A 23,588-nucleotide genomic window follows, 5' to 3' on the forward strand; every position below is an offset into this window, starting at 1 on the left:
CCATGTTCCTTGTTCCCAGGCACAGATGAGCTTGGTGAAGGTGCCAAGATCCCAGTGCTATCAAAGGCACGTGTTAAGGCACCAAAATATGCAGCGCCGAAGGTGTTTAAAGATGCTGCGCCATCAAAGGCACCGAAACACACAGTGCCATCAAAGGCACCGAAAAACACAATGCCGACCACAGTGTGCAAGGACACAACGCTATCTATGGCACAGAAGGATATGGTGTACACTTAGGCGCCGAAAGATACAACACCTCCCAATACAAGGCCATTCAAGGCACCGACAGTCAAGATACTGAAAGAATCAGCACTACTTAAAGTGCCAAGTAGAGAGCTGCACACCAAGGCAAGGGAAAAGTCTCCAAGTCAAAAGCAGAACACATCTGTGAAGCACGTGTCCTCATGACGTTCCTCCAGGCTTCAAATCTATGTTTCCAATTGAATCTGCCCAAGACTGGTTTGCACCATCTGGTCATTTATCTGACTCATCTTCTGCTCATAGCCTAGACTGTTCGTTCGTGCCATTAGACCTGTCAAATCCTGTCACATGGGATCATTGGCAGGCTTTTTACACAGACATGCTGAACCTTCTTTCTGCTCCGTCTTCTCCATCTTCATGCACTATCCTGGCTCATTTATGCTGGTACCAACTCTGTCTCCTTCTCCTCCTCCTCCTCCATTGAGATCTCCTCGGTTGCCCAGGCCTGATAGGCCTCAACCCTTGCCTTGACCTTGTCCACCATGGCCAAGACCATGTTACAGATCTCTGGAGTCACTGGATTCATGATACTCTCCAGTTTATTCTCAGATACCTTCTTCTTCGGATCTTTCATCTCCAGCCTCACCGGATGTCACTGGTAGTCTCTCAGATGATTCCACCTATCATCTATTACTTACCAAGCTGGCTATGACTCATGGATTCAATCTGTGTGGGAAGAAGTTCCGCCAAAGACTTATAAAGGTGTCTTCCAATTCCCACAACCGCCCAAGAGGGTAAGGGTGGTCTTGCTACATAATGCTCCTCGAAAAATCTGGTCCACACCCTTCACTAGTCCTCCAGTTTCCAAATCAGTGGACATGAAGTATAGAGTTCAACTCTGTCCAGGACATTCCCAATCTCAAATCCTTCTGTATTCCATTATTGCGCAAACTGCTTTCCTTCAGGTTAAACGTTCCAGATCTCGTGCGTCAGCACTCAAGGGAAGGATCCTTATTTCCTGAATAATATGAAGAAGTTAGTTTTTCAAGCTGCGGCTTTCATTGCCCGCATTGTGGCACACCAAGTGCAGATGGAGCAATATCTATATGATCTGTTACGCCAGCTACAAGAAGTCACTTCACAGCTTCCGGAACCAGCTATGGTTGAAGTGCAACAGTTGCTGATGGATGCTAGAGACTGTACAAAACACTTGACAAGATCTTCATATATTTTTAACTCAGTCTCTTAGTATTCCGTGACTGTTATTGTGACACAATGCCTTGTATGGCTTAAAACTTCTGGCCTTCAAGAGGACGTACATGAAAAGTTGGCAGATGTTCCATGCTCTGGCCATACCCTGTTTGGGGAAAAGGTTAAGAAAAGCAGTCACTTACCTCAAAGATCAGGCTACAGCTTTGTACTCCTTGTCACAACCTTACAAGTCTCATCAACGCAGAAGGCAACCATACTATTCCTATACTAAAAAGCCTTACCTTACTATATATATCTCAGTCGCCGCTTCCTCAGTATTTCCAATATCACCCTCGTCAATCACCTCATTTCTCACCTCAAGCTCCTGCTGCTTGCTCTCAGCTTCCCAACCGTCCATGCCCCAGGGATCCGATTCAGTATCAAGGATCCTAACCTGCCCTGCCATCCCTTTTATCCTTTTGATGGTACTGCTTTACCTCCGAATCCTGACTAGGGATGTGAATCGTTTTTTGACGATTTAAAATATCGTCCGATATATTTTAAATCGTAAAAAATCGTTAGAGGCGCAATACAATAGGAATTCCCCCGATTTATCGTCAAAAATCGTAAATCGGGGGAGGGGGGAGGGGAAGGGGGAGGGCGGGAAAACCGGCACACTAAAACAACCCTAAAACCCACCCCGACCCTTTAAAATAAATCCCCCACCCTCCCGAACCCCCCCAAAATGTTTTAAATTACGTGGGGTCCAGTGGGGGGTCCCAGTGTGATCTTTCACTCTCGGGCCACGGCTGTGTTAATAGAAATGGCGCCGGCGCTACCTTTGCCCTGTCATATGACAGGGCAAAGGTAGCGCTGGCACCATTTTGGTTCCTGTCCCCCGACGTCACGAGCGCAGGAGATCGCTCCCGGACCCCCGCTGGACCCCCAGGGACTTTTGGCCAGCTTGGGGGGGCCTCCTGACCCCACAAGACTTGCCAAAAGTCCAGCGGGGGTCCGGGAGCGACCTCCTGCACTCGCCGTATTGCAAAATGGCGCCGGCCGTATTGCCGTATTGCATTTTGCAATACCCCCCCACTGGACCCCAGGTAATTTAAAACATTTTGGGGGGGGTTCGGGAGGGTGGGGGATTTATTTTAAAGGGTCGGGGTGGGTTTTAGGGTTGTTTTACTGTGCTGGTTTTCCCGCCCTCCCCCGATTTATGATTTAAACGATTAAAAAACAAACAAACCGCGACGATCAGATTCCCTCCCCCCCAGCCAAAATCGATCGTTAAGACAATCGATCACACGATTCACATCTCTAATCCTGACCATTCTAGTAGGAGATCGCTTACTACACTATTCGGAGGCATGGCATGGGGTCACCTTGGACTGTTGTGTGCTCAGCATCACTTCAAGAGACTATTTCATTGATTTCTTCTCTCTACCTCCACCAGCTTCTCTGGCTCCTTTTCACTGCCTGCCAGATCAGCTTTCCATTCTTTGCCAGGAACTATAACTGCTTTTTAAAGGTGCGGTGGAACCGGTTCCCCAAGAGCAAAAGGACAAGGTTTTTACTCCTATTTCTTCTTGATTCTCAAAAAGATGAGGGATTTATGTCCCATTCTCAATCTCAGATTTCTCAACCGCTTTCTGCATCACAAGAAGTTTTGCATGACATCCTTGGCATCCATCTTCCCACTGCTTCGACAAGGGGACTGGTTCACATCTCTAGATTTAAAGGATGCATACAATCACATATCCATCCATTCCACCCATCGTTGTTATCTATGCTTCCTGTGGGGGAATCACCACTTCCAATTCAGGGTGTTGCCAGGATGTATACTATGGGGCGGATTTTCAGAGCCCTGCTCGCCTAAATCCGCCCAAAACCGGGCGGATTTAGGCGAGCAGGGCCCTGCGTGCCGGGAAGCCTATTTTACATAGGCCTACCGGCGCGCGCAGAGCCCCGGGACTCGCGTAAGTCCCGGGGTTCTCCGAGGGGGGCGTGTCGGGGGCGGGCCCGGTCGTCGCGGCGTTTCGGGGGCGTGTCGGCAGCGTTTTGGGGGCGGGTACGGGGGCGTGGCTACGGCCCGGGGCGGTCCGGGGGCGTGGCCGCGCCCTCCGTACCCGCCCCCAGGTTGCGGCCCGGCGCGCAGGAGGCCTGCTCAGGCGTAAATCCCCCGACAAAGGTAAGGGGGGGGTTTAGACAGGGCCGGGCGGGTGGGTTAGGTAGGGGAAGGGAGGGGAAGGTGAGGGGAGGGCAAAGGAAAGTTCCCTCCGAGGCCGCTCCGATTTCGGAGCGGCCTCGGAGGGAACGGGGGTAGGCTGCACGGCTCGGCGCGCGCCGGCTATACAAAATCCATAGCCTTGCGCGCGCCGATCCAGGTTTTTAGCAGATACGCGCGGCTCCGCGCGTATCTACTAAAATCCAGCGTACTTTTGTTTGCGCCTGGAGCGCAAACAAAAGTAGGCTATTCGCGCTCCTTTTAAAATCCGTCCCTAAGTGTCTCACTGTAGTAGCAGCTCATCTCCATCACTGAGACATACTGGTTTTTCCCTACCTGGATGACTGCTAGTCGCAAGTCCTTCGGAGTATCTGGTGCGCAGTCAGCCAATCATTTATGTTACTGATTGGCTGTACTGTTACAGTTTTTATTTTTTATGTGGTTTTGTTGTAATTATTAATTTTACATATGTTATCCTGGTGGTTTAATTTTATGGTTAATTTTATGTATGTTACACTGTAAACCGTTTTGATTAATTCTTTGAATTGTAAAGGCGGTATATAAACGTTATAAAATAAATAAATAAAATAAAAATGTAACCCAAGTTGTGATCACTATTCAGACATTGGGTTTTCTCATCAATTTTCCCAAATCTCATCTTGCGCCAACAAGATGACTGGAATTAATCAGTGACCTCTTCGACATGACTTCTTTCCAGGCTCTTCTTCCCCTCAGAAGGAGCCTCGTGATAGTCAACCAGATCAGTCCCTTGCTGACAGCTTGCCAGTAGTATAATGGGTACACGCTGTCACTCAAACCCCCAAGCCAAACCCCCCAGTGATGTCACCAAAAGTCCAAGCCCACCCCTCCAAGCCCTTGCTGTAGATAGGCATGCCCCAATAAAAGTTACCAGACAGCTGGCAGGAAGCTGTGACTCATTCTGTGCACAGAGACAACATTTAGGTATAAACATAAGAGTTGTGCTTTATACAAAAGAATGGGGTGTTTTAAGACAAAGGACAGACCTGAATTCCAGAAAACTGTATTTATATTGCTACATGATGACCATTTTTATGGAATCTTAGATGTAAAAAAGCTCTATGGGGAGCGAAACTTCTGTAAATTTTGCCAGAAACCATATAGTCACGATCATAATTGTACATTATGGTGTCGTCTCTGCTTAACAGCAACGTGTATAGACAATATTGGTTTTCAACAGAAATGTCCTAAATGCAGGCTGTATTGTCGTTCTCAAGAGTGTTTAGAAAGGTATACGGTTCTGGCTTTAAAAAAAGTTGAGTGTTTGCTTAAAATACTGTGTGAAAAATGTGAATCGTATGTTGATAAAAAAACATAAATGCCGAGTCAGACAATGTAAGCTTTGTTCTGAACCCTTGATCGCTAGCGACAAGCATTTGTGTTTTATGCCCCCTATTGATCATGCACAAATATCTGAAAAATATATATTTTATGATTGTGAATGTGTGCAGGAAACAGGCTTTCATGTTCCAAATTATATATATGCAACAGATTTAAACAACACAAGAAACTGGGAGTTCAAAGGTCTTGAGAGTATTTCTGAGTTTGTTAAGATTTTTTGTGACAAAAATTTCAAAGGATACACCTTCATAGCGCATAATTCTAAAGGCTATGATGGTTATTTTGTAGTTAGAGAGCTGCTAAAGGAAAAGATGGATGTGCGCTTGTTAGCTCAGGGTGCTAAGCTCTTAGAAATCACGATCGAACCCCTGGGTATACGGTTTAAAGATTCTTTAAATTTCCTGCCCATGAAGCTTAGCAAGCTTCCCCAAGCCCTGGGGTTTCAAGGCTGTAAGGGCTATTTCCCGCATTTTTTTAACACCAGGGTTAATCAAAATTATGTGGGACCTATGCCCAGTGTTGAGTATTATGGAGATGGGTATATGATGTCTGGAGAAAGAGAGGAATTTTTAAAATGGTACAGGGACAATCAAAATAACACCTTTGATTTACAAAAGGAGCTCGCCTATTATTGCCAACAGGATGTGAACATTCTGAGGCAGGCTTGTGTCTTATACAGAACTGAAATCATGGCTTTGACAGAGAGAGAGGCGGTTGTAGAGCAGGATGGTGGATCTAAAACTGTGAAAAGGTGTATAGACCCCTTCCAATAAATAACACTGGCATCTATGTGCATGGCTATGTACAAGTTTATGTTCTTAGAACCCAAGACCGTGGCACTCGTCCCTCCAGACAACTATCACAGACACACAAAGAGAAATTCAACACCCTCTATACAGTGGCTGATGTATACAGAGGTCGCAGAGCAAATACAGATCACCCATGCTCTAAAGGGGGGTGAAAAGCAGGTGGGTCCCTATTTTCTTGACGGTTATGCACTTATTAATGGGATACCAACAGCTTTTGAATTTAATGGCTGTTTTTTCCACAGTTATCCGAGCTGTTATAACGATAAAGACCAAAACCCCTTAACGGCTACAACCTTTGGTTTTCTCAATTACAAAACACAAATCAAAGCAGATTTCCTGAAAAGAAGAGGGTTTAAGGTCATAAGCTTGTGGGAACACGAATGGAAGAGAATGGTGAAAGAAAATATATGGGGTTGTGCAGACTTTCTGGTTAAATCAGGCCTGCCGCAGCAGTTAGTACCCAGAGATGCCCTCTTTGGTGGTAGAACCAATGCTACATGTTTGTACTATAAAGCCAGACCTGATGAAAAAAATACATTACTATGATTTTACCAGCATCTACCCCTTTGTCAATAAAACCAAGGAATACCCTGTTGGCCACCCACAAATCATTTATGACAGTTTTGGTCCCCTCTCAGACTATTTTGGGCTTGTTAAAGCCAAAGTGTATCCACCACGAAAGATCTTTTTCCCAGTATTTCCGGTCCGTGTGAGTGGTAAGCTCATGTTCCCACTGTGCCGCACATGTGCTGACAACAGTCTGCAGGATATGTGCAACCACACGGATGAGGAGAGAGCCCTCGTAGGGACTTGGTGCACTGTGGAGATGAATGAGGCTGTTGCAAAAGGGTATGTGGTTGCTGAAATATGTGAAATATGGCACTTTGAATGTAAATCTGTCAGCCTGTTTTCTGAATACATAAAAATGCATCTCCGTCAAAAACAGGAGGCCTCTGGTTACCCTCAGTGGTGTACCGATGTAGAAAAACAAAACATGTATATATCTGATTTTTACAAAAAAGAAGGTGTAGTTTTAAGGCCTGAACAGGTTAGTATAAACCCCGCAAAGCGTCAAATTGCCAAGCTTTTCTTAAACTCTTTGTGGGGGAAGTTTGGTCAAAGAACAAACCTACCTGTTACAAGTATTGTGAGAGATCATGACGATCTGTATAAGTATTTGTTTTCACCCGAATATGATGTTTCATCATGCGATTTTATTGATGATGAAACAGCCTGTGTGACATGGAAGCATTCAAAAGACCGCAGCATATTGTCAGGTAATACAAACATCTTCATTGCCTGTTTCACAACTGCTTATGCTCGTTTAGAACTGTACAAACTGCTTGACAGTTTGCAAGAACGTTGTCTGTACCACGATACAGACTCTGTGATATTTGTGAGTCGTGAGGGTGCCAGCGATCCCCCTTTGGGAGATTATTTAGGACAGTTGACGAGCGAGATACCCGCAGACGAGCATATCACAGAGTTTGTATCGGCTGGGCCCAAAACATATGGCTACAAACTATCCAGTGGAAAGACCTGTATGAAAGTGAAGGGGTTTACGTTAAATGTAGAAAATTGTAAAAAGATCAATTTCACTAATTTGAAAGATCTCGTCTTTGACTATAAAACTGACGCTGTGGACAAGAGTCCTAAAAAGATACAGGTACAACAATCTGGGATTATTAGAAACAAAAAGACCTGGTCGATAGAGACCGGCCTACTTAAGAAAACACAAAGGGTCGTATATGATAAAAGGGTGATAAAAGAGGGTTTTAACACGCTGCCTTATGGATACTGAATTTGTGGATGTGCGCTGGAGGCACCCCTTTTCGTGTATTTTAGCTGGACCGTCAAATAGCGGCAAAAGCTTCTTTGTTAAAAACCTGCTAGATCACGCTGGACGTGTGTTGACTGACATGCCTGATAATATTGTATGGTGTTATAGTTGCTGGCAACCTTTGTATAAAGAAATGTTGTGTAAATATCCTTTTATTACCTTTATGGATTCTTTGCCTGATACTTTTAATGATGATCAACTGTTTCCAACCAATAAAATAAATATGGTTATTGTAGACGATTTGATGGCTTCTGCTTGTAAAAGTGATGAAATCGAGAAAGCCTTCACACAATGGGGTAGATTTTCAAAAACGGCGCATTGGCGTACTTTTGTTGGCGCTCCAGGCGCCAACAAAAGTACGCGGGATTTTAGTAGATACGCGCGTAGACGCGCGTAGCCGCGCGTATCCGCTAAAATCCTGGATCGGCGCGCGCAAGGCTACCGATTCCGTGTAGCTGGCGCACGCCGAGCCGCACAGCCTACCTCCGTTCCCTCCGAGGCCGCTCCGAAATCGGAGCGGCCTCGGAGGGAATTCGCTAACACCCTCCCCTCACCTTCCCCTCCCTTCCTCTACCTAACCCACCCTCCCGGCCCTGTCTAAACCCCCCTCTACCTTTGTTGGGGGATTTACGCCTCCCAGAGGGAGAAGTAAATCCCCGCGCGCCAGCGGGCCGCTGGCGCGCCTAGACACGACCCGGGGGCAGTTCCGGAGGGCGTGGCCACGCCCCCGGACCACCCCGGGCCGAAACCACGCCCCCGGGCCCGCCCCCGAAAAGCCGCATCCCGCCCCGAAAACAGCGCGCCGCTCGGCCCCGCCCCCCGACACACCCCCCTCGGAAAACCCCGGGACTTACGCGAGTCCCGGGGCTCTGCGCACGCCGGTAGGCCTATTGAACATAGGCGCACCGGCGAGCAGGGCTCTTAAAATCCGCCCCAATACATGCATCACAGAAATCTGAGTATTATATATATTGTACAAAATGTCTTCTGTCAAGGCAAAACAAGCAGAAATATAGCCTTAAATACCAAATATATGGTGCTCTTTAAGAATCCTAGAGACAAGTTGCAAATCGCTATTTTAGCCAGACAGATGTACCCTGGTAAGTCACGCTTCTTTTTAGAAGCCTTTGAGGATGCCACCAGAAAGCCATACGGATATCTCATCGTGGATTTAAATGCTACGACCCCTGAGCGTTACAGACTGAGGACAAACATCTTTCCACCTGAATGGACCACGGTATATTGTGAAAAAACACAACCCCTCCATAAAAAGAAGTGAATGTATATTCTCCCCCCACATATTTGTTTTGTGTGTCCCAGAGATCATGTCTGCTCGCTTAAAGCGGAACCTAGCCCTTTTAAAACTTTTAGTTCAAGCCTCTCCGCAACGGAGAAAAGCTATCCTAAAGGCCGCTTCTAACGATTTAGTGGGGGTCCATAGCAGAGATCGCATTAAACACTCTGAAAGGTAATGTTCCTTTATCACAACAGCAGATAAATATCTTGAAAAGGAAACGTCAAGCCATAAGGATTCTGGGTGATAAAAGAATAACACTTAAGAAAAAAAAGAAGCTGGTGAAACAGTTGGGAGGGTTTATTGGGCCTCTGTTAGGATTCGCATTACCACTCATCACGGGCCTTTTGAGCTAAAACACTAATGCAGTACACAGAAAAAATGTATTTAGTGCCTAGTCAACAACTTGACCGTTTGAGAAGCCCTTCAGTTCATGAGGAAAATATTAGAACCACAGCTGTTCAAAGACTCGATGAAGAAATGAAAGATATACTTCAAAGTTCTGGTATGTCTGAATATGAGAAAGCCAAACGCTTTTCAGAAGTGCTACAGCGCTATCTGTTGCTTAACAGAAACGGAGAAATGGAAAAAGAAAGAATAAATCTGTATTTACCCCTACAGGATGATACAGCAACCTCTGCATTTCTAGAGCACAAAAGCCCCCCAGACCCCATCCTGCAGGAAGTGTTAAATAGCATCAGTATGCACCGTAGAAAAAATGCAGAAATACTGCTCAATAAACTGTCAAAGAATAAGGACATTGCATCCTGGGAGAGTAATGGGACTTTTGTATACAAGGGAAACCCTATAAGTGGCTCTAACCTATTAGACATGGTTCGTGGAGCTACACAGACCCGTGCTCTTTCACATCGGAGGATACCCAAAGGTTGGGGAGAGTTCATGCAAACTCTGGCAGAATTAAACATGCCCTCCACCGTCATGGGTAATCCAGCCAACAGGGATCTGCTGGTACAACTCAAGGAAAATCCTTCAGTGACAACTCCTGAAATGTACACAAAGACTGTAAAGTGCAAAGACCCCCTTCCCCGTAAAAGACGTAAAGTACTTGACACAAACAGATGGTTGAAGGTGTAATTATATCTTTTCAAATAAAAAAGGCTTTTTTTAAATATAGACTATAGACGTTTGGTTTGTTTTTCAAAAACTCTCACGAGAGATTGTTTTTATTTAGGATTAGTACAACATTCTTGGTATGGTACACACATCTGGGGGGCATGAAACAGACAGCGAAAAGATTTAGACATACAATATGTTCTCTGTTTGTTGGTTTTTACAAATTGTAAAACCATTTTGTCATTTTGCAATGGTTCTTCGGAATACATTTTTAAAATATTTTCAAAAGACAGCCCTTTACAGCGTTGATGTAGGAAAAACACACAATGGTTACCGCAGGTTGTAGATACCGGGTGTTGCAATTGTTTGCTGCTGTATAAAACATCCTTACAATGTTTATTGAAAAAGTTCATAATACTGTTAGGGAAGAACAAACTATCAGGCTGTTGCCTATAGGAATCAAAAAATTCTCCTGTGCCGTTTTCAGTCACATATATTGCTAACCAGTGTTCTCCAGGAAGGTCGTGGGGGTGGGTATTTACCACCAAGCTTGCAGGTTTCCTTTCTATTTGTACATCAGACAGCCAGTCACTGGGTAGGACGTCTACAAAAGATTTTGTAACATACAGATCCTTCTTTAAAATACGGTAGATCTGTACGGTGTTCATCATCATAGATAATCAAAAAGGACGTTCCTTCTGTGGTTAATTTCTATCACATTGTCAAAGACACCATACACAATCATATTCACCGTGTGTGGCAAAGCGATGGCAAAACGGATTTCAGCCCGCAGATTACCGGTTTTAATCAAAGAGTAGTGGTCCGTGCACTCTTGGTCGGATGATAGATCAAAGGCCAGTAAGGTATAACCTTGGTAAAACTCTTGATGATCAATCAAGAGAGCACTGTCTTTCAAATGTTTACCCTTCGCTTAAACCAGCTGCATGTATTCTCTGATACAACAGCCATTATCGAAATCCGGTTGGAGAGGTTTCCCTGGGACTTGCTCACCATCCACATACAGCGCAGCAAAGTTAATATCGTAATATTTAAAATTGAAGGGGTTTTTAGAGTAATTACCGCTGAAAGCGTCATTATCCACAAAGCCCAATACGATAATTTTGGGTAATTGTCCCAAAAAGAGGTTTTCCTGGTTAGTCACACAGGGGCCAGCCGGTATGCTAAAGACTTTCAGACTTACACGGTCCACGGCGTACTTGACATTAGCTCTCAGCAGCGCTTCTGCATGCCCCAAGCGAACTCCCGGGGACACTTTCACTCTCCTTACAAAGAGGGCTGCAGATAAAATAAGGAGTTTGTACCTCTCGTTGGCATCTCCGCTCATTAAGCAGAACGTATCTTTGTTCCGCGTTAGTTTAATTTTCACATCCACGCCATTTATGAGCAGCTTTTCTTGAAAAAACAGATCGCTATGTAAATGTCCCAGAAGCTCTACTTTATGGCTAGCGGCTGTAAAAACAGCTCTTTCGGTAAAACCTTTATTACGGGATCCCATGTCTCTCACTTCATGGTTTCCGGCTGTGTCTTTATAAAACAGGCCGCTTGTAAACTGTGTTTTGAGAGGACCCTCACCATAATTGAGAAACAGTTCTAGAGATGTGAATCGTGTGATCGATCGTCTTAACGATCGATTTCGGCTGGGAGGGGGAGGGAATCGGATCGTCGCCGTTTGGGTTTTTTAAATATCGTGAAACTCGTGTAAATCGAAAACCGGCACACTAAAACATCCCTAAAACCCACCCCGACCCTTTAAAATAAATCCCCCACCCTCCCGAACCCCCCCCAAAATGCCTTAAATTACCTGGGGTCCAGTGGGGGGGAGGGCGGGAAAACCGGCACACTAAAACAACCCTAAAACCCACCCCGACCCTTTAAAATAAATCCCCCACCCTCCCGAACCCCCCCCCAAAATGCCTTAAATTACCTGGGGTCCAGAGGAAAGGTCCCGGTGTGATCTTTTACTCTCGGACCTCCGGTGCTTGTAGAAATGGCGCCGGCGCTACCTTTGCCTTGTCATATGACAGGTCAAAGGTAGCGCCGGCGCCATTTTGTTTTTTGTCCCCCGAGGTCAGGAGCGTAGGAGATCGCTGCCGGACCCCCGCTGGACCCCCAGGGACTTTTGGCCAGCTTGGGGGGGCCTCCTGACCCCCACAAGACTTGCCAAAAGTCCAGCGGGGGTCCGGAACGACCTCCTGCAGTCGAATCATGTTGTCTATGGCCGGCGCCATTTTGCGCCGCCATTTTGTGCAAAATGGCGCCGGCCGTAGACAACACGATTCGACTGCAGGAGATCGTTCCGGACCCCCGCTGGACTTTTGGCAAGTCTTGTGGGGGTCAGGAGGCCCCCCCAAGCTGGCCAAAAGTCCCTGGAGGTCCGGGAGCGATCTCCTGCCGCGAATCGTTTTTTCTTACGGAAAAACCAAAGGTAGCGCCGGCGCCATTTCTACAAGCACCGGAGGTCCGAGAGTGGAAGATCACAGCGGGACCCTTCCTCTGGACCCCAGGTAATTTAAGGCATTTTGGGGGGGGGGGGTTCGGGAGGGTGGGGGATTTATTTTAAAGGGTCGGGGTGGATTTTAGGGTTTTTTTAGTGTGCCGGTTTTCCCGCCCTCCCCTTTCCCCTCCCCCTTCCCCCGATTTACGATTTTTTGACGATAAATCGGGGGAATTGTTATTGTATCGCGGCTCTAACGATTTTTGACGATTTAAAATATATCGGACGATATTTTAAATCGTCAAAAAACGATTCACATCCCTAAACAGTTCTATGAGGGCTCCGTAAGGGTAACAGTTGTTGCTCTGACTAATGAGTCTATCTCCGAGAGTGACATCCAGCTGGCTAAAAATAGAGGCTATTGGATAGTTCACGAGAGCTACTTTGGCCCCTACTTCAAGATCGGACCCATCTTCGTTCACGATTTTTCAGGTCAGGTACAGCAACGTGTTGTTCAAATCCAGGTAATCCTCGCCATGTCCAGCTATATAAAAATCTAAAGGGGCTGTTTCTGACAAGGCAGATAATGGCGGAATCTCCACATAAACACTTTTTTCTATGCTGGTTTGTGTGGGGGCCAGTTGAAGCAGATCCAGTTCTGATTTCAAACATTCTTCCGACCCCTGATGTACAAAAGCCATAGTTTTTTAGAATATATCTTACTTCTTGGCGGAGAGGTTTCTCTTCTTAGCCTTGTGGTTAGTCTTTTGAGACTTGACACGTTTGGTCTTCTTTGTTTTAAAAGGTTCAGGAGGCCCCTGTTGATTGGTTCTCTTTAACAGCTCTTCTAATAACCACTAATCCTGACCCCTCCTGCTCTGTGTTATTGTTCATTTTATGCAGAACCGCTGTTGTGACACGGCCCATAACATCTTTGGCGATGTTTTTTGCTGCACTTTTCACATGAGGTTTAACAATCTCAAAACCCCTTCTCAAAAGAGGTATTGCTTTTCTAAAGAGACTACGAAAAATACCGCCTATCCCAGCTCTGTACATGACTGGAGTGCCGTAATACCCCGAAAGGCCTTCACCGGCCTGTGCTGCATAGTAATTTCTGTATGCGCCAGGGTCCCCATAGTCTTTAACCACAACCATTTTAAAAAATAGTTTTCCGGGGTCGCAGGTGTAGTTTAAGGATCACTTTCCCATAGCGAAATGAGACGTGTTGGTTCTGGTCCGTCTTTATTTCAAATGTTATGGTGTCTATGTGCTGCTTGTTCACAGGAACATAATGCGGTTTATCATAAGTGAAGGTGATAAACTCGTCCTTACCTGCTTTAGTGGGAACACAGCGAAGTAGCTGCACAAAATGGTCTCCCACCAGCTGGTGCTCTACGATATCCGTATACAGGTGTAGGGTATTAAACCCTCCTGTGATATCCGTTGGAAATAGCGAGCGGTTCGTATTCGTTTTAGCTTCTAGCCCCAAAATGGTCGCTAAGTCACCCCCTGCGGAAATTACGGCTTTGTTCTCTGATTTTAATTTGATTCTTCGGATATTGGGGTCATAGATGATTCGTGGTGCCATGGGTTTGAGGAGACTGTTCATGTCGTGGTTCATTTGATCCGTCAGGTTTTGAACGGTTGCATAATACCCTCTTCGTACAACAAAGTGATGCTCCGTGCTTCCTTCACCCGTAGTGACAATATATTTATGGTCTTCTTTAATATTATCCCATGTGTTCGGGTACTGTATTTCCACCAGACCCACTTCCCACGGGCCCTGTAGGTCCAAAGGTCTAGCTAATTGTGTGGTGAAATTAGAGCTGTTGTTTTGTGGAAATATTCTCACAGAGGTCAGCGTTATGTAAAATCCCCCTTCATTCATTTTTTTCTTTTTATGAGACAAGGCCTTTTCAAATCAAATGTTTTGAATCTCTGATGCTTTTATCCAGCTGTTAAATTTTTTGGGCCATCCTCGCCATTTCACAAAGCACTGCTTGTTCTTATCTCTCCCTTTTACCTTTAGAACCTTATCAACGCGGTATATTCTGTCCTGTTGAGGGCTGACTTTCTGTAATTCTTCAGGATAAAAAGAACCTTGAATGGTTTCCTCACCATAATCTTGTATCTTGTACACTGTTTTCTGCCCCTTGTTTAAGACGTCAGTTATTATAAATATCTCATCTGTCCATGTTTGTTCATAACCTTTTTCAAATTTCCCTTTAGTTTTTGACAGTCTAACATGATCCCCTTTTTTTAAAAAAAGGCTTAGCAGTTTCATGTTTGTTCTTATTGCCGTAGATTACTTTCCAGAACCGCAGAGAGTTTGAGGTTGTTACATCGATGGGGGGGGCCTGTATTGTTCTGTGAAAACTGTGATTGTAACTGTTCATAAAAGCCGGAAGCACATCTTCATATCGAAAAGTGTTGCGCGCTGTAAAGTATCGCCACATTTTGGATTTTAAAGTCCTGTTAAATCTCTCCACAACCGCTGCCTTAACATCGTTGTTGGTCACAAAATGATGAATGCCTCTGTATTTTAACAAACTCTTCACAGAGCAGTTTAAAAATTCTTTACCTCTGTCCGTTTGTATTTTGTTGGTAACACGACCACCTTTAAATATATTTTCAAAGGCCTCGGCCACTTCACGACCTGTTTTTGTTTTTAGGGTCACAGCCCATGCGTATTTTGACAAAACATCTATCACCGTCAAAATGTATTTGTAGCCTCTGTTATAACCAGACAAGGCTGTCATGTCAACCAGATCTGCTTGCCATTGCGAATCCACATCAGGCACTATGGTTTTATTTCTTTTAAATCGTACCCTAGCAGGTTTGTGTAAAGAATAAGCATCTTGTTCTGTAAGCCAATCAATCACCTGTTTCTTGGTCACAGACGGCATACATGTTTTAGCTGCCTGCAAAAGAGGTGTTATACCGCCAAAGCTACCTATAGATCTTGGGTCATTATAAATTTTCTTTAAGAGCCACTGGTGCATTCTTGTTTTTTTATATGGCTGTAAATACAAAGGTCTGTTTTTTTTTAAAACAAAACTAAAGCCTTGTGTTTTACCATTGCAAACCTACACCCCCCACTGCTTTCAATTATCCTCTGCTCAGATTTTAGGCTGGCAGGGAGGGTTGAGGCATGTATCTACAGAGAGGGGAGGAGGGAAGGGGTGTGGGGGAGATTCTCCCTGTCTCTGTGTACAGAATGAGTCACAGTTTCCTGCTAGCTGTCTGGTAACTTTTATTGGGGCATGCCTATCTACAGCAAGGGCTTGGACTTCTGGTGACATCACTGGGGGGGTTTGGCTTGGGGGTTTGAGTGACAGCGTACCCATAAACTACTCCGGTCCCTGGTCTTTGCAAAAAAAAAAGCCTGTCTTTTGCAAAGTTTGATCGTGCCTATGTGAAAAAATACATTGTCTGCAGTTCACCACATGTAGCTTCAAGCAATCACTTGTTTTAAAAACCAAATCCTTGTCATCAGAATGAGCCACAGTTTTCCTGCCTCCTAACAGCTTGTATTTTTTTTTTTTTTAAACAGAGGGGCTAGAAAAAAAGCATATTTCCTGCTCTGTCATCATTAAAAGACGTAAGGATGTTCTAGGGGCGCATTTTAAAAGCATACTTCCGGCTCTGACATCATTAAAAGGCATCAGGATGTTCTAGGAGCGTATATTTCGGAACTTTTGTATTGTACTTCCGGTGAAATCATCAAAAACAGCCAGAGTCCATTAATTCTGACATCATTAAAAAAGCGACAGGGGGGGATAGGGATAAGATAGACAGTATTTGTTCATACCTTACGTGTGGTTCTGTCTGGTGAGGGTTAAGTAACCGCCCTCCTAGATTATGTACACTTAGGTTGTTTGGTGAAAACTAATAAAAATTGTTTTATGTTTAAACATTTTATTAAAGTTTTGCAAAGTATCAGGTTACATTTGTCTGGGCGCAGGTTGTTCTGCCACTACCCCCAGCAATACTGACAATTACAGCAATGTCTGAACCAGAGCATAAACCCCCTAACCCTCCCTCCCCACCCTACTCCCCCCTCTCCGTTGACTCATGGCCGTCCGCCTCTCTGAAGGAATTCCAGTCCATACCAAGCGCGTGTACTTCCATCACGGTGTGGAATGGAGAAAAAAAATAAACTCCTGAGAACGTCGAACCAATCTCAAGGCGTGGTAGTGTCAATTGTTGAGAATACGGCTCCGAGCCTGATGAGGAAGCGATTGCAGATATGGCTCCCAAACGTCTAAGAATTTCTTCCGCAAGCGAGGAGGTCCCTTGGCTGAAAAAGACTCCATATGCATCATTGTATATAAGAGGTTTCTCCACACCCAAAAGGAGGGTGGATCCACCTCCCTCCACTGTAAGAGGACAACTTTTTTAAAAATTGTTTTATACTAAAAAAGCGACAGGACCCTTTCTGATGACGTAAATTTTAGGGGGTGTGTTTTTGGGGGGTGGTGTGGGGTGGACTTCCGGTGATGTCATACCTGCGCCGTCACAGGGGGTGTGGCTTGGGGCTGGGGTGTGGGCGGGGCCATCCGTGACATCATGGGGGCGGTGTGGGGTGTGGGAGGGGCTCCCCATTCACTTTTATTGGGGGGAGGAGCATCGATGGGGTCTGGGGCGGGGCCAGGGGCGGGGGCTGTGGCGGAAGGGGTGTGGCCTGGGGCGGAAGGGTTGTGACCTGGGGGCGTGGTCGAGGGCGGGATGAGGCGGGAGGGGGCGTGCCCACGCCCCCATTGACTTCTATAGGGAGTGGGCGGGGCATGGGCGGGGCTTAGACCGGAAGTAAACGCTGATTGGCTGCTGTCATCCTTATCTCACCTGTCAATCAGTTTGATTGATCGTGTACCCATTATACTACTCTTGCCTTTTCCTTCACCTCTTAAGTCACATGGTGTCCATGATAGCATTCATAATTCTCACTCGCCTTTTCATGAGTCTCCTCCAATGGTACTTACGTCTTCACTAGAACCAGTTCCTTCAGCTTTTTTCATACAGAATTCAAGTTCCTTGCCAACTCTTCCAAGGACTTCAACTTTGGCTGAATTATAACTTTCTCTTCTCTGGGAGGAGCATTTATACACCTCCAATAGACATCCTCCCAGTGACGGATGTCTAGGTTGGGACGCCCATTGCCAGCACCTGACAATACAAGGCACATTTACTCCTGCGGAAATAAAGCTCCATATCAACCTACTTGAACTGAGAACTGTCTGCAAAGCCCTGCTAACTTTCAAACTTTGGTTCATTTAACGCTATGTACTACCTGAATAAGCAAAGAGGGATGGGTTCCCTTCCCCTGTGCATGGAGGCCCTGATCATTTGTAAGTGGGCCCTTCATCAAGGGCTTCATCTATTGGAGATCTACATTCTGGCCCACTTGAGCGTTTTTGTGGATTCACTCAGTTGACATCTTCAATCCCATGAGTGGAGCCTACACCCAGATGTTATTCATTGCCCTGTTTCTACAATGGGAGTTTCCATGGATAGACCTGTTTGTATCTCCACAAAATCATCTCCTTCCCAGTTACTGTTCAAAACTGCCTGCTCCGGATGCACTGGTACAAGATACATTTGCCATTTCATGGCTAGGTCCTCTCATGTATGCTTTTCCATCTCTGCCTCTGATCTCCAGAGCTCTATTCAAAATCTGCAGTAACAAGGCTTGGATCATCTTCATTGCACTGTCTTGGCCCCTTCAACCTTGGTTTCCTTGGCTTTGATATCTCTCTTTAGCCACACCGACTCCTCTGTTGCTCCAGCTGGATCTTCTCATGCAGCAGGGAGGTATCCTTCATCACAACCCAGGCTGCCTAGCTCTCTTGGCTTGACTTCTTCAGGGCTACTGAAGATCCAAGCTTCAGCAAATTTGCGAGATCCTCGCAAAACTTCTACAAGACATTCCTATGCTCATAAATTGATACAGTTCTCAATATCATGTGCATATCATAGTATCATTGCAGCAGAATGTCCCACCTTTCTGCTCCACTATCTCCTTCACCTCTTTGATGTGGGCTTACAAACTTCTTCGGTGAGGGTTCAACTTGCTGCCATTGTGGCTCATCATTCTCGAGTTCAAGGCCGCCCTCTCTCTCAAGAGCCTATTGTCATACACTTCATGAAAGGGCTTTTCAACATTAAGCTTCCTCGTATTATTTGTTCTTTCGCCCAATGGGATCTCACTTTTATTTTGGACTGCATTACTTGCCCCCGCTTTGAGCCTTTGGAGACTGCCCTGCCTCACATCTTGGCTTGGAAAGTGGCTTTTCTCTTTGCGGTGACCTTATCTCGCAGAATCAGTGAGCTCTAGTTTATCCTCCCTATCTACAATTCTTTCCAAACAAGGTGGTCTTTCGAACCCATTCCAAATTCCTACCCAAGGTGGTTTCTCAATTTCACCTACAGCAGTCTATCTCCTTGCCGTGTTACCGCCTCCTCTTCATACTTCTCCGGAGGCTGAAAGGCTGTATGTCCTGGACTGTGTTCTTGCCATCCAAATCTGTCTCCAGCAGATCCAAGCCACTAGACAATGTTCAACTCTTTGTGGCTTGCTACCTTAACAGGCCTGGCTCTCCAGTCAAGTAAACTCTGTCTCCTTGGCTCACTTCTTTCATTTGCTTCTGCTATACTTTATTTATTTATTTAAAACTTTTATATACCGATGTTCATAGGCATATCACATCGGTTTACAGATAACAGAGGGATAAAAAATGCAAATATACATATTGCAACTGAGAGGAAGTCTTGCTTCTCCTGGCAAGGTCATGGCTCACCAGGTCCGTGTACTGGCTGTACTGCTGCTTTTCTCAACTTTGCTTCTCCTCTAGACATTTGTAAGGCGGCAATGTGGTCCTCTAACCACACCTTTGCACATCACTATTGCCTTGATAGGGATGCTACTTCTGATTCCTGTTTTGATTTTGCTGTCCTTCACATCCTCTCGAGGAGTTCTATCTATTAGCACCTATTCTTCCTTGACCCACTTCAACTAGGGGGTCCCATCAGTGACTGGTGTCCTGCTTGTCCACAGAAAAAGCAAAGTTGCTCACCTGTAACAGGTGTTTTCCATGGACAGCGGGACAATCAGTGACACGTTCCCACTGTAACCCGTATCTCATGAATGATTTGGCTGCTCCCATCAGTGAATAAAGTCCAAGCTCCTTGCCAGGATTGATCCCTCAGGTCTGGTCTACTGGAATGTATTGTAGTCATGACTTCTTCACAGTCATGGGCAACTGGTTCAGGTGCCGGCATAAGAGTGGCCGGGTTCAAGTTTTTGCTGTCTTGTATTTGAAGTTCAGGTGTTTCACACAGTAAGGCTTAATACTTGACGAGACGTGAATTAGTCATCCATTTTGGTCCATGAGTCTCTAGCAGTCCTTGAATAGTATGAGGAGTTGTTACTTGTAAAGTCTGTCCAAATGTTAGCTTAACAGCTTCGGGTATCAGTAAGCATGCAGCAGCAATGCTTTGAAGTCAACCAAGCCATCCTTTTGCAACATTGTCCATTCCTTTTGACAGATATGCAACAGGTCGTTCCTATGATTCAAAGGTTTGAGTCAATACCCCAATGGCCATTCCTTTCTTTTCATCGATGAACAGATGGAAGGGTTTCATTACATCAGGTAATCCTAGAGCAGGGGGTGAGATCAAGGCTTCTTTCAGTTGATGCAGATTTGCTAGTTCATGTCCTTCCCACTGGAAGGGATGAGATTCCGATTCTTTTCCTCGTAACTTGTCGTACAGGGGTTGGGCAATAATCGCATAGTTGGCAATCCACAATCTACAGTATCCCGTAGCTCCGAGGAACGCTCGGAGCTCTTTCTTGCAAGTGGATACAGGTTGACCTCGTATTGAACTAGTACGAGAGATTCCAAGACAACGAGTGCCTTCACGGATTTGGAAGCCCAAATATTCCACTTCCAATTCACAAATTTGCGCTTTCTTTTTAATTGCACAGTATCCTTTGGAGTACAACGTCTTTAACAAGTGGAGGGTGGCTACTGCACATTCAAGATACGTTTCTCGAAACAACAGAAGGTCATCCACATACTGTATCACTGGCCCATACATGACTTGGTACATCTTCAAGTCTTTTGCCAGTTGCTCACCAAACAACGTAGGTGAGTGCTTGAACCCTTGAGGCAAGCGAGTCCATGTGTACTGCTGCTTTATTCCAGTGTGCGCATTTTCCCATGTGAAGGCAAAAATCTTCTGACATTCCTCCGCTACCGGAACGGAGAAGAAAGCATCTTTGAGATCAATGACACTGTACCACTTTGACACAGGAGAGACTTGAGCCAAGATTGAATATGGATTTGGTACGAGGGCTACTAGATCTGCCACTTGATTGTTTATTCTCCTCAAATCTTGTACTGGCCGATAATCATTAGATCCAGGTTTCTTTACGGGTAACAAAGGGGTGTTCCAAGCAGATCGGATTCGCCGGAGAATGCCCAAATCATACAGTCTCTGCAGATGTATCTGGATTCCTTGCCTGGCCATATATGGAATGGGGTATTGAGGTTGATTGATCACCTGTGCATTCTGTTTCATCTCTATCCATATGGGGGTAGCGTCGATAGCTATTCCTCCCGGGTTCTGTTCGGACCATACTTGGGGTACACTATCCATCAGTTGTCTTCGTTTTTCGTTGAGGGGGGTGTTGTTTTCATCTTGCTGGCAATAAAAGTCTATCTTTACGGATCAGTTGTCTGGACCTCCTTACTGACCTTTAGAGACGGTTACACCACCCCCTCCCCACAGCATTCTGTATGTTGTTTGGCTTGTTGCCTGTTTTGCTAGTTTCTGTTCTCTTCTCAGCTATTACAAGTGACTGAGATGGGAGGAGTAGCCAGTGTATAAGGGCTATTGGCACCATGCTATGACGCATGCGCTGGACAATTCTCGAAAATTCAGCTACAGATCAGGCTTCGCCTCAGCGTCTTTGGATGATGTAATTCCATCAGTGATTGTCTCACTGTCCACAGAAAACACCTGTTTTAGGTGAGCAACTTCGCTTTATCATTCTACCTTAAATGATATTTGCCATCCAGCTGTCTCCTTCCCTGTTTCCACACTCCACCTCTGCCCTCCCCTATGTCTTTTCGTGAGGGCGGGGGAGCATCTGGAACCCTTTTATTTTCTATGAACAGCCTCTGAACTGCCTTTTATTAATTTTTTGTTTTTCTCCTACAAACGATCTACGCAGTCCCTCTGTCTGTTATTTCGTCGTATAGCATTTACTCTAAACTCCACATTCACCCAGACAGCCCCGCCCCCACCAAACTGTAGTAGCTCGGCCGGTTCCTCCTTAAACCAGCTCCGCCCGCTACCCCCCCCCCCCCAGCTCTTTTTTTTTTTTTTTTGCAGCCGGCTCTGTCAGCTGACGCAGCGCCGCCGCCATTTTGTCTAGGAATGAAATGTGAAAGAAAAACCGGAAAAGAAAAAAAAAAAGAACAAGAAGTGCTGCCGAGGGGCGGACAGGAGGGACGTGGTGTGAGTGAGAGCAGAGGATCTCCCCACCTCTCCGGACGCGGCTTCTTTTCTTCCCCTCACGCACATTTTCTCTCTTTCTCCTCGTCCGTTGGATATATATATATTTTTTTGTTGTTGTTGTTTGTCGTCCCTCCTCATACCTTTTCTCGTAGACCAAAAACATAAATTATATATCCATATATATATAAGACGGAAATAAAAGGGGGTGGCCCCCCTCAAGATTATTTCGAACCCGTAATATTCAAACGGCTTCTTCTTCTTTTGATATAAACGGCAACCCTGCAACAAGCCGGAGGAGAAATTGTAACGGAAAAGTAGCCGAAATCGAACACGCGCGCGCTCGGGAGGAGGGGGGAGAGAGGCTCTCGGATACTGGTCCCCCATCTCTGCGGATGTGCTGCTGACGAGCTTGGGGAAGGGGGAGGGGAGGGAAATAAACGGACCCGACAGGCTTTTGTGACACTCGGGAACTTCAGTTCGTAAATTTTTTTTTTGTTTAATTTTCACTGGTTTTATTTGGTTGGTGTGGGGCCCGGTCTCGTATTCACCCAGCTCCGCCGCGGGGCCCTGCTCGACTTCGTCTCTCCTGCTTTGCGGACTGAGGGTGGAAGGATGTCGGGCCAGTCCATCACCGACCGGATCACGGCGGCCCAGCACAGTGTCACCGGCTCGGCTATCTCCAAAGCCGTCTGCAAGGCGACGACTCACGAAGTCATGGGCCCCAAAAGGAAGCACCTGGACTGTAAGTAACCCCGACTGGCCTTTTCGCCTTCTTTCTCCTGCACTGGGAGTGGGAGTGGGAGTGGGGGTGGGGGGGAGGATGAGTGGAGGACCCGGGAGCGGTTCTCCTTTGACTCGCAATCCATCCTCCTTCCCTGCCCTGGCTTGGATTTGTAAGTATCCCCCAGTAAGCCTCGAGTCTCATCGGTTGCTGCATTCTGCCGGAGGCTTGAAATTTGCGTTTGGGAGAGGTTTTCCGGTATGGGCATCCTCCGAGGAGGCTCTCTTTACGTGCATCATGGGCTCCGGGCATAACTTTGAAAATCATTTGAAAGAATGGCTAACCTTCATATTCTCCTTGGGCTTTCCTATATCCCACGGGTCTGCTAATTGTGTTGGAAACGTTTTCTCATGACTTTAGTATTTTTCAAGTGCAGGACAGATTGGCGAGTCCAGCGAGAATGTAGGGTTTGGAGGGAATGGTTTCGTCTGTAGAACGGAAGAGAGAGACCAGCGTGGTTGATGAGTGAACATCGGCTGTTAGGATTCCGGGGTAATATTTAAAGCGCACAGCTAATATGAAACATTTAAGCCATTTATTTGTAAACATTTGATATTCCTCTTGAACCAAGAAGGTCTCAAGGTGGATTATATTTTGGTAATGAACAGTTTACAATTTACATAAGGTAGGGAAACACAAAGGAGGACATGTCAGATTATGATTAGAGGTGAATGGGATTAAGTAATTTAAGGATACTTAAGGGTAAGTGAAAAATACAATAGTGCTATTGTAGAAAGGGACAGGAACCTAGATCCAGGGCAGGGAGAGATCTTTAAGGCTTGGCAGAGAATAATGCTGGATCTCAAGGCTTGGT

General features: G+C 45.7%; 1 protein-coding gene and 1 long non-coding RNA gene across 3 annotated transcripts in view; one reads left to right on the forward strand and one right to left on the reverse strand.

Annotated features, from left to right (window-relative positions):
- Window positions 1-16,536: 16,536 nt before the first annotated feature.
- On the reverse strand, window positions 16,537-22,222 carry LOC115094635. 2 transcript variants are annotated; one of them, XR_003857605.1, is made up of 3 exons: window positions 22,021-22,222; window positions 17,454-17,637; window positions 16,537-16,771 (listed from the first exon to the last, which is right to left on the reverse strand). It is a non-coding gene; the product is annotated as an uncharacterized LOC115094635 (long non-coding RNA). The 2 variants fall into 2 exon arrangements; XR_003857604.1 differs by having other exon boundaries at window positions 17,454-17,662.
- The window catches only part of LOC115094632 (phosphatidylinositol-binding clathrin assembly protein-like), an 818,237-nt gene continuing 816,568 nt past the window's right edge, over window positions 21,920-23,588 (forward strand). The window contains 2 exon segments of the mRNA XM_029607889.1: window positions 21,920-21,993; window positions 22,546-22,735. Of these exon segments, the coding sequence (XP_029463749.1) occupies window positions 22,606-22,735 (130 nt within the window). The 5' untranslated portion in view covers window positions 21,920-21,993; window positions 22,546-22,605.

This window comes from Rhinatrema bivittatum, chromosome 6, assembly GCF_901001135.1.
Source record: "Rhinatrema bivittatum chromosome 6, aRhiBiv1.1, whole genome shotgun sequence".
Lineage (NCBI taxonomy): Eukaryota > Metazoa > Chordata > Amphibia > Gymnophiona > Rhinatrematidae > Rhinatrema > Rhinatrema bivittatum.